The sequence below is a fragment of the Bombina bombina genome, chromosome 3, assembly GCF_027579735.1.
Source record: "Bombina bombina isolate aBomBom1 chromosome 3, aBomBom1.pri, whole genome shotgun sequence".
Classification (NCBI taxonomy): domain Eukaryota; kingdom Metazoa; phylum Chordata; class Amphibia; order Anura; family Bombinatoridae; genus Bombina; species Bombina bombina.
The window spans coordinates 1220802344-1220817529 of NC_069501.1; the positions used below are offsets into that span (position 1 = coordinate 1220802344).

Consider the following 15186-nt stretch of genomic DNA (forward strand, 5'->3'; position numbering starts at 1 on the left):
AAAGCTTGGAGAGAAATCATGCAAAATCTTTAGGGGGGGGAGGTAGACCTTATTGTAGATGTCTCTCCTTCACATACAAAAACCTGCATAGTGAGATAAAACAGCTTTAAAATTAAAATTTGTGTTTGTAACATTGTTTTTTTAGGGACCTCTTAGATCATCTCACCTGAGCGACGAGTTTTTGAATATAATGCCCTAAAAAACTTTACACTTATTTTGTCAATATTTAAAACAGATAATGAAACTTTAAAAGAATGCATCGACAGGGAGGAGAAAAAAATATTTGATCCCCTGCTGATTTTGTATATTTGCCCACTGACAAAGAAATGATAAGTCTATAATTTTAATGGTAGGTTTATTTGAACAGTGAGAGACAGAACAACAACAAAAATTCCAGAAAAACGCATTTAAAAAAAAGTTATAAATTGATTTGCATTTTAATGAGTGAACTAAGTATTTGACCCATTTGCAAAACATGAGTTAGTACTTTGTGGCAAAACTCTTGCTGGCAATCAAAGAGGTCAGATGTTTCTTGTAGTTGGCCACCAGTTTTGCACACATCTCAGGAGGGATTTTGTCCCACTCCAGACCCTCTCCAAGTCATTAAGGTTTCGAGGCTGACGTTTGGCAACTCGAACCTTCAACTTCCTCCACAGATTTTCTATGGGATTAAGGTCTGGAGACTGGCTAGGCCACTCCAGAACCTTAATGTGCTTCTTCTTGAGCCACTCCTTTGTTGCCTTGGCCATGTGTTTTGGGTCATTTTCATGCTGGAATACCCATCCATGATCCATTTTCAATGCCCTGGCTAAGGGAAGGAGGTTCTCACCCAAAATTTGATGGTACATGGCCCCGTCCATCGCCCTTTTGATGCAGTGAAGGTGTCCTGTCCCCTTAACAGAAAAATACCCCCAAAGCCGAATGTTTCCACCTCCATGTTTGACAGTGGGGATGGTGTTCTTGGGGTCATAGGCAGCATTCCTCCTCCTCCAAACACGGAGAGTTGAGTTGATGCCAAAGAGCTTTATTTTGGTCTCATCTGACTACAACACTTTCACCCAGTTCTCCTCTAAATCATTTAGATGTTTATTGGCAAACTTAAGACGGGCCTGTTAATGTGCTTTCTTGAGCAGGGGGACCTTGCGGGCACTGCAGGATTTTAGTCCTTCACGGCGTAGTGTGTTACCAATTGTTTTCTTGGTGACTATGGTCCCAGCTGCCTTGAAATCATTGACAAGATCCTCCCGTGTAGCTCTAGGCTGATTCCTCACCATTCTCATGATCATTGAAACTCCATGAGGTGAGATCTTGCATGGAGCCCCAGACCGAGGGAGATTGACAGTTATTTTGTGTTTCTTCAATTTGTGAATAATCGCACCAACTGTTGTCACCTCCTCACCAAGCTGCTTGGCGATGGTCTTGTAGCCCATTCCAGCCTTGTTCAGCTCTACAAATTTGTCCCTGACATCCTTGGACAGGTGTTTGGTCTTGGCCATGGTGGAGAGTTTGGAATATGATTGATCGATTGCTTCTGTGGACAGGTGCCTTTTATACAGCTAACAAGCTGAGATTAGGAGCACTCCCTTTAAGAGAGTGCTCATAATCTCAGCTTGTTACCTGTATAAAAGACACCTGGGAGCCAGAAAACTTGCTTATTGATAGGGGATCAGATACTTAGAAATTGATTTGCATTTTAATGAGTGAAATAACTTTTTTGAAATGCGTTTTTCAGGATTTTTTTGTTATTCTATCTCTCACTGTTCAAAAAAACCTACCATTAAAATTATAGACTGTATATTTCTTTGTCAGTGGGGAACAAAATCAGCAGGGGATCAAAAATGTTTCCCTCGCTGTACATGCTATTCTCAGACTAATATTTTCTTTGAATGCATCATTCTATCTAGCGTTTATTTAGTGTTTAATGTCCCTTTAAGGGTTCCTAGCCAGCTACACTTACAGCCTGCCTTACTTGAGGGAGGCAAAAAATGACATCCTGGACTCAGAGAGACATGGTTGAATAACTCTATTGGAGACAGGGACCTAACACAACCCTAAGGATGTTGTAAATGTCAAATACTAGCTATAAACCAGTGGCAGACAGGTAGTAAATTTCAGGAGTCCTGGAAACCAAGAGGCTGGATCTGTGCTTGGAGCCGAGTTAAGACCAACCAGAAAACGACAACAATGTTGTCCACATACACACGCACTTCTCTCATAAGCCTTAAGACTTAGTTGAGTTCCAGTTAATGAAAAGCCTTCACTGGCATTTGGCTTGAAATGAGTTACAAATTGTATTAGATGATTTTGTTGCTATTTGTGGATGGTGTATACTGACAGTTATGGACTAGGCCTGCTTAAATAACTATCTGTGTATAGCACATTTCATCACTGCTGGCTCCCTAAAAAGGCTATTAATGACTGTGTACGCAGCATACGGATGTACGTGCAACAGGTCACATGCACAGTAAAAGTGAAATAGTGATAGCTCTTAATAGAAGCATTTTTTGCTGATACAAATATTTTTCAAAACTGCTTCAAATCCAAAATTCATTTATGAGATAATATTTTGACTAAAATGTACCTTTAATTTTTTTTTTTCTTATTCTAAACAATTACCACACTGGCTGAGACAGGACAATGTAGATGCAGTGGGTATACAGATGTTTGCGACAGATGTCTGTGCACAGTTGTAGCCATCACTAATATAATAATAAGCAAAGATGCATCTAGTAAGTGAACTGCTAAAAATTCCAATAAAAATTTAGACATTTTGTTAACGTACATCTGCATTGAATATGCAATGCCCCTATCAGGCTTCTAACTGGTTAGAAGATGTTTTAAGTAGGTTAAAATGTACATTTTAAAGCTATTCAATAGCAATAAAATAGTTTAAAAAAAAAAAAAAGCTTGCGCACATGCAGGTTAAGTACATACTGACCATATGTATAGAATGTTGTAAAATCAGCAACTAGCGCACAATTCTCTGCTAGTCTTTTTCTAAAAGAACAAAAAAAAACTAAAGCCTATTTAATAGTGTGTTTATTGTAAATTTGCTTAGTAAAATGTAGGGCTATACAGAATAATTTGCACAACTTAATTGTGATTAACTTTGAGCAGAACTTGCAAATAAGCAAAACCTGCATCCTAATGAAAAAAAGGTTTTAGCTGTGTACCTCTAGCATGCCATCCATCCTGCGCTGTGTTAACAACAGTGTATAAAAAAGTGAACATTATGGGGAACTATGATTTCACTCATTTAAATAAAAAATCAGTTATGTGAAGCATTCTATTTTGGGGGATTTTGAGTTGTCCAATAGCAGATCAGAAAGTCTATGGCCAAGTAAAGACATATGACTAACAAATTGCTTAATACATGGTCAATATATCATGTTTCATAGACAACTTTATAAGATGAAGAGAACTCATGCTTAAAGAGACATACATTATAAAACAAAAAGACAAAAAAGATGTACACCCTTAATGTATTTATGGCACAAATGCCCTCAAACTGTTCAAAGCAAGACCTTTAGCACTGTCCAAAATTTTGCAGGATTGACCTGGCCTCTGTCATGCTGTCTCTTTGCCATATCTCTTTCACTATTTATGTCCTGGTTTGACAAAGTAAAACTGGAGACAGTCTAACCCCGATCACAGACCATAACTCCAGGCCAGAAATCCTAGCCCCCCAGCCTCAGATTTTGATTTTAAAATTGGATGTTTAGCTCCAGTGCATGAATTAAAAACACAGTCACATTTTACATGAACTATCAATCTGTTATTAAAGGTGACTTTATAATAAAACCCAGAAATGTATTTTCAGACCATATAAAAGTAGTTTTCCTTTGTGTGTCTTTCAATAGTCTTTGAAACCAAGCAGAATATCTAACTCCTTTAGAAAATGTTTCATTTTAATATAAATTACTTTCCAAATATATGCGCATCCACTCCATTAACTCTGAGTGATTAAGTAACCCTATGAGTGACAATAACAGCATACTAATCTAGTTTGGCGTCTTTGCACCACTGTAAGGAAAGATAGATCCATTCCATCTCCGTCAGTGGATCCATTAATGCAAACTGTATCAGCATTGTTAGCACCCGTGCAGACATCATCAAAAATACCAACAACTGTTGCTAGAAAAGCTGTATAATGTAACTTGGGATGAGGCCAGAGAAGCATCTTACATCTCTAGTCTACAGTCGCAATGTTCCTTGATTATTTGGTAGGTCTGAGTCAAACTTTATTAACCCATTCATTATGCCATGGTAAACGTAACAACTTTTCTTGGTTGATAGCAGAAATGTACTCACAGTACTTAGAGTATACTGCTGGGACTGGGAATATGCCCAAATTAATAAAAAAAATTTTTATCAGGCAATTTATCTGTACATTATGATTAATAAATAAATAAATAAATAAAAAAATCTAACAACTTTCATTGCTGCTTTGATGCTGAGTCTCACCAAATTGCCTTTGGATTTTCCGGATCTTGATGCTGGGTGTTCAGTGAACTGGTCAAGAGGCCAGTCTGCCTTTATAGGACATGAGTGTGCTTTACACCTTGAGAGTACGTTTTCACACTTTACTTTATAAATTGACTTGTTTTTGGATTACAAAATGCTGTGCCTTTTTATTGTCTTACAGGAAGTTTGTGATATTAATCGAACCATATTGGTACTTTTGACATTGAAGTTAAACCAGAAGTAGAGAACCTTTTTGAATGTATGCGAGCAAATTGTCGATAAGCCTCTAAAAAGAAATTTAAAAAATTCAAAGGTTCCCTTTTTACAAATTGAAATGAACTGTAAAGAGACATTAAAATGTGTCTTTTAAATCCATAATCTACATATACTAACTGGTAAAGCTTAATTTTATAGTATATATTCATACAAAAATAAATGTATAATTGCAGCCGATGAAACCAAGTAGCATGCCGGTAACCCAGATGCAGGGTCAGAGCAGATTGGTTATAAAAGTGCAACAGGTTCATTATCTCTCACCTACACAATCCCCAAGTCCAAAATATAACCATAGAATCTGTAACTTGGCAGTGACCCTGCAATACGACACTAACAGAATATGCTGGAGTCATGCAGTGTGTTAGAGTAATTTTCCCCATTTTAAAGATAATTTCAAGATGCATTACACAGCACAAGCCTACATGCTCATAATGCTGGTACCCATGTAACATGACCTGGCATAATAGGGATGTTTGTAAGACCAGCTTTGCCCTGTATTAATGCAGAATGTGGGAATAAAGAGTAAATGAATGTATCCAGTAAGACAATGATATTATCTGTATGAGCAGCACAAGAGCTGCATTCATCACACTAACTCCTAGCTAAGAATAGTTTTCTATATCATATGCAGAATGGACATACAGAGGGTGGTTGTCACGAGGTGGATGGTTAATGGCTTTCATTTCATGGAGTCTAACAGGCACGGCCATCAGGAAGTTCAACATAATATAGGATGAGAGAGTTACAAAATTATAACACCTTAAAGTGCTTCTTATTGCAAACAGGTTGAAGACATCTGGCAAATCGGTAAAAGCCAAACTGATTACAAAAGACAATAAAATGGTTTCACATTAAAAGAACATAGAACTGTTGATTTAACTTCAAGAGAGACATTAAAGGGATACTGAACCCAAATTGTATTCTTTAATGATTCAGATAGAACATGCAATGTTAAGAAACTTTCTAATGTACTTCTATTATCAATTTTTCTTCATTCTTTTGGTATCTTTTTTTAAAAAGGCAGGGAAAAAAAGCTTATAAGCCAGTCCATTTTTGGTTCAGACCCCTTGGTAGCGCTTGCTGATTGGTGGCTAAATGTAGCCACCAATCAGAAAGCACTACCCAGGGTTCTGAAGCAAAAATGGTCTGGCTCCTAAGCTTAGATTCCTGCTTTTTCAAACAAGAATACAAAGAGAATGAAGAAAAATAATAGGAGTAAATTAGAAAGTTGCTTAAAATTGCATGCTCTATCACAATCATAAAAGAAACAATTTGGGTTAAGTATCCCTTTAAAGTAATATATTCAATTTAATGCATCATTTAAAGTCCCCTAACTGTACATGTAGTATTACAAGGTGTTTTTTGTTGTTTTTGTTTTTTTACAGCCTTACAGAGGTCGTATCTACACACAGTCATTAAATCGTATTGGAATTGTACTCCCAGGTACTGTTAGCCACGGAGAGAGAGAGAGAGAGTAACACAGTACTTGCCTTGTGTCCCATGTGGCAACAAACGGCTGAGAACTCACTCCCAATAACTGTATCATCCACAACCTGTGTTTTAATAAACTAGAGTAAGGGGTCAGGTATACATGTATTGTTGTATTATGCACAGATATCCACATGAATATCATTTTATAGTATCTTTGCCCTATAATAAATGGAATAGAAGCTGCTGTGCATTGGGTTGCTAAGTTTAAGTATTCAGCTGGACAATTCAAGTATTTTAGCAGAGGGTCCAGAAAAATCTTCACAAAAATACTGGACACTTAAATGTCTAGTTTTTAAAGTCCATGGGTTTTGTTTAAATGTAAAAGGCTTTTTAATGCCTCAATGCATTACAAATATGGAGCAGAACGAAATGAGTGACAGTCAACGGGGTCAAATCACTACTGTTTATGTGTGGTGTAGCAGCTGGAGACATGACATGGCTGATTTGTACGGTACTGGCAGCTATAGGGTAGAGATGGCTCAATTGTGAAAAATATACATGGTTGGATTAAGAGTGCGGCTTTTTGGGGGCAATGTGTGACCCCACCTATGAACTTGCCCGTGTCACCTAGAGATTGCCCAGTAGTCTTGTGGTGGGCATGCAAAGTGAAAATGTCGTCACTCCCAGTTAAAACATACTTTTCTTTATTGGCATCTTTTAAAAAATGTGACAAGTAAAAACACACATCTTACGCGTTTCGGCAGACAGCCTTACTCAAAGATGCTTGTAGTGGGCAGCAGACAACCCTAGCTGTGCATTATACATTAATACTTCCACTGCATAAATACATGGTCTAAGGAAAAATAAAACATTTATATTTATTTTGGCCAAAAAATCAGTCATACTCAGCATGGCCTGGTTTATTTTGGCTGTAAAGAAAAGCTTTTCACTATACAGCCAGTGAGTGGCTGCAATGTGCAACAAATGTAGTATCTAACTAAGTGCACACAGCAAAGGTGCATTAGTAGATGTAACAAAAGCATAATTTTTGTTGGCAAAAATAAAATGTGCAAAATGTTTTAATTTTCAATAAAAAGTATTTTTTTTTATTCTAATATAAGTGATGCCAGTCAACTAACGCAACGCCCTTTAAATACTGCTTAATAAAATTGTATGTTCTATCTGAATGCTGAAATAAAGAAATTGGGTCTCATGACCGTTTTAATGAATTATTTCCATTTTACGGACTTAAGCCACAGTTTAAAGGAACATAAAACTAATTTCTGTATATGAAAGAGCATCACTTAAAAAAAATAGGTTTGCATAAATCAAAGGTTAAAAAGTGATAGTAAACCTTGACTAAATACTTTACAAGTTATTAGACTATAACACCAATGCCAGATGGGGCCATGTTGGGAGGGGGTCACATGTGGATAGTGGCTGAGCTTATTGGCTGTCTGGGCGATAGGTGGATTGCTTGGGTGGTCTATGGGCAAGGCTAAGGGTCATATGGCTGTCTCAGAGGGGCCAAGCTAAGAATTAGGGACTGTCCCTCTTAAATAGGGACAGTTGAGGTCTGCAATATTAGCGCACTCGCAAGTTGCAGTGATATCCAATACCGCAATGATATCAGCTGTACAAAATATTTGTAGCACAAAAAGAGAAATACATTCCAAAGGCAGGTTAAATCCTGCTATTTGGTTTTGCAAAGTAAGACAGAAAAAATGTATAATGGAGATTTAGGATAAATACCATTTATGGCATGATATATTGTGAAATTATAGTTTTTCTGAGTTTTTGTTTGTTTGTTTTTAGCTCTTATTAGTAGGGACAATGGTGAAACCCAATGAACTTAGAAGTCTTAGTAGTAGTTGTCTCAGAGTTCTTATATACTGAATGAAAATGTAAGTTCAATATTCTGTATTAGAGATATCCTAAGATCAGGTGCATATAGAACTGGTTTATAAAGACATCTAATGGTAATTATGATGCACTACACAGGATGTTTGGTTTCAAGTACCATTAAACACCTTTGAATGCATTATTGCATAAGTGGTATAAAACCTTCATAAGTGAATATATATGGATTTTTAATTAAATAAAGAGGTTTTAGGATAAAAAAAAAAAGAGCTTTGAGATGCTTGATCAGATAATTCCACCCTACCTGCAATTTACAAACCTAATCTGAGGAACACAGAGAGTTAAATTAAGTTATAGAAAACTGGTTTTAGGAGATAGATATCTCCTAATGAAAGTATACGCATATAGCACTCAGGGAGTTGGTGAGACAATAATAAGATCTTACATCAGATCTTAAATGTTTGTATGTAGTTTTGACACTATCGCCAATTGCATATAGGACATGGACAGATGAGAATAATAATTAAAATATAACTTTTAATAGGGTTTTGTTTAAAAAGGGGAGAGAACTTTAGATTAAAAACACTTACACAAAATCAATGTGTTGCTATAGAGCATATTTGATTGTAATTGAATATGTTGCACCATGGTTGTCTGAGGGGACAAATGAATATTGACTGACACCCCCCGGAAAATGTGTGAATGGGTGAACACTATTATATACTGTTGTACTTTGATATTTCGACAATACTGGGTCTAATTTGGTTCCTCAGTGTGTAATGTCATTGTTTACACCAGGAGTAAAACTGATGATCAGTGAAGTAAATATCATAAATATGATTTAGTAACCAACAAGAAAAATCTCACTTAATCAACATAAGAGTTTATGTCCATGTGTTTTGAAATAGAAAACTCTGAGTTAAACAAGACTTTGGGATGTAATGCGAAATATTTCTTTGGTGTAGCAGTGAGCCACTAATGTACCCTTATATATTTTAAAGTAAATTCAGATATTAGAAAATAGTGGATAGTAGCCTGACTGCTGTATTACTTATTGTATCTATAAATATAGTTATTTGTTGATTGTAACAATCTTAATTGAAATAATGTTGGTGTTTATTATAGATAAGAGTGCAGTTGTTCATAGATTCTAACAATCATCACTATTAATAATACATACTGGATGTTGTACAGATTGAGGCTACAATTTTGAACAATCATATGTAAATATTTCTTTTGAATCTTAAGAGTGAGATTCGTATTTATTAGTTTTGCTAGATAATATTGCGCTTGTAATATTTGTGGTATTCAGTGCTGGGCTCAGATATGAGGTTTGCTGAATTTATTATTATTGAATTCTTTATATCATGGGATATTTACTGTAATAGTGTCCAACACTTATAGGATGGATATATCATTGAAATTTGTTCCTCGTATCACTTGTGAGGATAATATGTTTTACTCGAAGGGTTAATATGTTTTAACAGAATACAACACGCTTCTCTGTGAATTAGTTTGCTAAAATTTGTACCTAGTATCATTTATGAGGATAATTTGTTCCTAGTATCATTTATGAGGATAATATGTTTTACTCAAAAGGTTAATATGTTTTACTCAAAAAGGTTAAAGGATTACTTTCTGTTATCATTTTTAAGCTAAACAACTAACATATTAAAGTTAATAAACATTAATTAAAACCTACTGACCTATATTTTCTCAAAAACGAAGTTTCATAACGTTCTAAAAGTTATATCTTTTATTCGCCGATGATGTCACGTTATCCTGCCCACTATTTTCAGCACTGTGTGTTCAAAATACTTAAACCAATAACTTTGTGTTTAAAGCGCCATTTTGAAACCTAGGTATTGTAAACGGATTGGTACAGAGCAAAGGATACCCACGGAGTGGGTTTGGAAAACAATTACATTTGCAGACAAGATTTCTGATATACGGTAGAGATATGTTAATGAAATGCTATTGATAAAAAGCGTATTTGGGGTAGTTAGTTAGTAACAGGCATAGAAAATATTTACTTACAGTGGCCCTTTAATAAGTTTTACTCAAAAAGGTTAATATGTTTTACTCAAAAAGGTTAATATGTTTTGACACAATACAACACGCCTCTCTATAAGGTAGTTTGCTAAATTGAGTTTTGTATAATAACCTAGGATATTATGTGGAGTGGTTTCCAATGTTCATAGGGTTTTATGTGTGGCTAAAACCTATTGAGAATAACCTACAAGAGGTTAAATGTGTTTTACTTATGAGGTTAATATGTTTTATTAGAAAATAAATTAAGTTATGGTGTTAACCCATTGGCTACTACACCAACGGACTTCAGGCATTAGTCTAAATACCTTTAGCATCACTTACCTTTGGTCGCTTCCACTGCACACCTTGAACCCTTTGTGTTTTGTAAAACAGGGAGTCATTGTCTGGGGGGAATAAAGGGTCCTCAAACAAGGTCTTCTTCTTCTGACATTCCTTCTTCAGCGCATAATACTGCTGGTTCCCAAAGGCTTTCACAGAAGAAAACATTTTCACAGTTTGTTCTAGACAGACAAAAAGAAAGCATTACAAATCATTCTGTAATAGAAGAAATGATCTCATGCCTCTCCCTTTCCTGATTGTTTTAGAAGTGGGATATCTGGTATCAATGGTTCAATACCATAGGTACATTCACATTTTGCCCTAGTCTTCATATAAAGGTGCAAGAAGAAAATACTTTATGATGTTGGTGTACTTTATTATAGTGCAGTGAGCATTTAACTATGTATTTAACAGGGTTAAACACATAGTTAAAGCCAGAGCAGCAATGCATTATTTGGATGTAGCTGAACACATCTGGTGAACAAACGACAGGAAGCATATCTGTGTAGTCACTAATCACAAGCTAGCTCCCGGTAGTGCATAGTTGCTCCTGAGCCTACTAATGTATGCTGTTCAATAATGGGTACCAAGAGAACAAAGTAAATTTGATAAAAGATGTAAATTGCAAAAACCTCTTACAATGTCATGCTTTATCTGCACCAGGAAAGTTTAATTTTGACTCTTATGTTTCTTTCATTTTAATTCTTCCTTCTCTTCCTTTCTGTGGTGGTTCATACTGCCTATGTTTTGTTTTGGACAAACCTAAAATCACATTAGTGGGCAGCAGGTGACTTGTGCCCTTGTGTAACTGCTCTATCTGAAGTATAAAAGGTATAATTATGAAGCCCACTTCCCTTTAAGAAACCACTGGTAACATGCTGGAGAATCAGGTGGCTCTGGCCAGAAGGATCTCTCAGATGCTCTAACAATTGTTAAAGGGACAGTCAAGTCCAAAAAAACAACAAAAAACTTTCATGATTCAGGTAGGGCATGTAATTTTAAACAACTTTCCAATTTACTTTCATCACCAATTTTGCTTTGTTCTCTTATTATTCTTAGTTGAAAGCTAAACCTAGGAGGTTCATATGCTAATTTCTTATACCTTGAAGGTTGCCTCTAAATGCATTTTGACAATTTGTTACCACTAGAGGACGTTAGTTCATGTGTTTCATATAGATAACATTAAGCTCATGCATGTGAATTTACAGAGGAGTGAGCACTGATTGGCTAAAGTGCAAGTCTGCCAAAAGAACTGAAAAACGGGGGCAGTCTGCATAGGCTTAGATACAAGGTTATCACAGAGGTAAAACGTGTATAATTATAACTGTGTTGGTTATGCAAAACTGGGGAATGGGTTATTAAGGGATTATCTATCTTTTAAAACAACACAAATTCTGGTGTAAACTGTCACTTTAAGTGATTCAGAATTTCACTTTTTAATCAGTGGCTTCTATAATTATTATTATATGTAGTTCAGATAAAGTATTTGTAACATACCTTGTACATTGCAATCTCCCTCCCCACAAGAAACCACAAAAAACATTGTTTGAAAATAAGCAGATACACATTAAATAAAGCAAAAAACAAACATCACTCAAAAACAAAACAAAAAAAAGCTTCAAAGTTTACACCAGAAAAATCAAAAGGGACCATACGCAGATCTATAAACTAAATAGTCACATGGGGCTCCAATGTCCCTAATAAATTGCATCAATGTAACAAATATTAGATAAAGCGTTCAGCACAAAAAGGGAGAGTTACACCTCAGCTACTTTCAGGGTAAATCTTTTAGGAGTGGAAAATTAAAGTGACATAAAACCCACATTTTCTTTCATGTTTAAAAACGGAATGTAAAATAAAAAAAAAAATAACAAAAATAACTTTCCAATTTACTTCTATTATGAAACGTACTTTGTTTCAAACTTTTTTTTTTTTTTTTTTAAATTGCATTCTCATTTGAATCACAAATAAAGAATTTGGAGTTTCATGTCCCTGTTTAAAATTTGCTTAAAAGCAGTTTTACTTGACATAAACCCAAACATGTTATTTTGTGATTCAGCATAGAATTTAAACAACTTCTATTATGAGATTGGCTTAATTCTCTTGGCATAATTTGTTGAAAGTGCAGCAGTTGAACAGAACAGGTGAGCCAATGACAACCGGCCTATAAGTGAAGCCACCAATCAGTTGCGAGCTCCTAGTAGTGCACTGCTGCTCCTGAGCCTGCCTAGGTATGCTTTTCAACAAAGGATAGCCAAGTAAATTGAGAATCTGAATCATGAAAGATTCTTTTGATGTCCCTTTAACATTCCATTTTAAAAGTCTCTATTTAGTTAGGGCTGCAGTCCTGGAAATATTTAGTTTTAGATATAAATACAGCCATTGATTAGAGCATATGCATGCTTCTAATTTGTTCTACAAATGTATCATCATCTGGAGTGGCACAGGAGCACAACTTTGACTATGTATTTAATACAAGTGGAAGGGATAAACACATCTGTAACAAAAATGAATTTGTTTAAAAAAAAAAAAAATGCTGTAATGAAATATTGACATTGCAGTTAAACATTGTATATGTAAATCATAGACAGATTTGACTTTATCACCCTAGTAAACGACGTAAGGCTATTATTAACAATATGATAGGGCCATCACATCCTATAAATGTAAAGTATATATAAAGTATATATACACCCAAGTATATATAAAGTAAATATATATATCCAATAAGTGCCCCACCGATCATCTAGCGGCTCTGATCACCCACCTCATACAGATCCGCTGCTGCTTGCTGGGATTCACAACCTCACACTGGGAGATCCTATGAAGCTGTACGCCTAAGCTGATTCATACTATGCAAACAAATAGCAGAATGTGGAGTTTGAGCATTGACACTGAGGGAGGGACAGATACCAGATTATATTGTTCCGGAGAAGGGAGAATGATTGGACAACTGTTACCAGGGCTGTGTCTAACCCATGATAAAGTCTGGGACCTTATTTCTTATGTGTTTCAATAATATAGGCAGCTTGGGTGAATTAATGTATTTCCAGTAATAAAGTATATTTTAGTGACAAAGATTCCCAGGATTAAAAGGTCATTAATTGCAGTAGGAAAGTGACAGGTGTAAAGAAAAGCTGAGATGGCCCTAAATAAAAGTCTAGTAGAGACACCAATATATCTGAGCTCACCTGCTGGTTGTACTGAAAGGAAAAACTAAAGCCAATGTTTTTCCTTCAGGATTCAGATAACTTGTACAATAAAAAAAACTACAGGTAGGTAGACTCAGGAGTGTGCACATGTTTAAAGCAATATATAGAAGTAGTTTTGCAATAATGTTAACAGTTACACATTACAATTACATACCACCTAGTACTCAAAAGAATTCTTGGAGAAAACTGCAGCGGTATAGCTATCCAGACACGTGCACGCTACCTACCTCGGTACTCCGCTCAACAAAGAGCATCATGATAAAGTAAGCAAATTTGATGCTAGAAACTTTTTTTTTTTTTAAATGCTATCCTTTATCTGAATCGTGATAAAATGTGGGTTTCAAGTCCCTTTAAAGTAGAACTTATTGTTCTTTTTGGTTAGCGCAAAGGCATCCAAACTTTTTTACATGGAGGGTAGTCACTTACAGTGTGATTGGCCTTTTATTACTCACCAATATCTCACAGTTTAACCAAATAAAACTGTATTATAATGACATTCTAGTGAGAGAAAAAAAAATGTAAAGGGACATACTAATTCCAGAATTAAAGGGACACTGAACCCAAAATTTTTCTTTCGTTATTCAGATAGAGCAAGACATTTTAAGCAGCTTTCTAATTTACACCTATTATCAAATTTTTATCATTCTCTTGGTATCTTTATTTGAAATGCAAGAATATAAATTTAGATGCCGGCCCATTTTTGGTGAACAACCTGGGTTGTTCTTGCTGATTGGTGGATAAATCTATCCACCAATAAAAAAGTGCCGTCCAGTTTCTGAACCAAAAAAACCCAGATGAATTCTTAAAAAAAAAAAAAAGATGGCAACAGAACAAAGAAAAATTGATAATAGGAGTAAATTAGAAAGTTGCTTAAAATTTCATGCTCTATCCGAAAAAAATTGGGTTCAGTATCTCTTTAAAATTCATCAGAGAGCATAATTTTTGCTTTAATGAGCCTAGCCAGCTACGTATTTATTATTGTTTAAATAAATAGATACAGCCAGTGATTGGTGGGGTTGTGCAACTGCTGCTCCTTATTGGCTGACCACCCATGTCTTGCTTTGGAGCTGTGTGGGAGTGTTCTGCAAGTACCACCTTGGCTTTGCAATGAAAAGGATTTTTTTTTTTAAATAAAATAAACTTTATTGCTCACAAGCATGTCACAAGTCAGTTTGTAAAATGTCTGCCCTGGTTAAAAGAAGCATCTAGAAGCAACAAAAGCCCAGCTACAAAGTTGTAGACTGCACAAATTCTGCTACTGTGCACAAGGGAAGGCCCATAAAACATAATTTACGTAAGAACTTACCTGATATATTAATTTATTTCATGGTGGCAAGAGTCCATCAGCTGTTATGTTGGAGATATATATTCCTACCAGGAGGAAGCAAAGTTTCCCAAACCGTAAAAGCCTACGAAAAAGAGGAGCAGGAAAAAAGATGTGATTTTAAAAACCAAAAACATAAATCAAAAATGAAGATGTGGAAGTCAACGAGTAACAATAAAGGGAGGGATAAAAATAAAAACAGCTTTTTTCGCTGAGAAATTTAATCCAAAAAACTCAAATCATAGGTAC

The 15186-nt window shown here is 35.5% G+C and overlaps 1 protein-coding gene across 1 annotated transcript in view; it reads right to left on the minus strand.

Moving 5' to 3' along the window:
• Positions 1-15186, minus strand: part of LOC128652670 (calpain-5) — a 341308-nt gene that overhangs the window by 193790 nt on the left and 132332 nt on the right. The window contains exon 2 of the mRNA XM_053705600.1: positions 10405-10583. Within this exon, the coding sequence (XP_053561575.1) occupies positions 10405-10569 (165 nt within the window). The 5' untranslated portion in view covers positions 10570-10583. The remainder of the gene's footprint in view (positions 1-10404; positions 10584-15186) is intronic.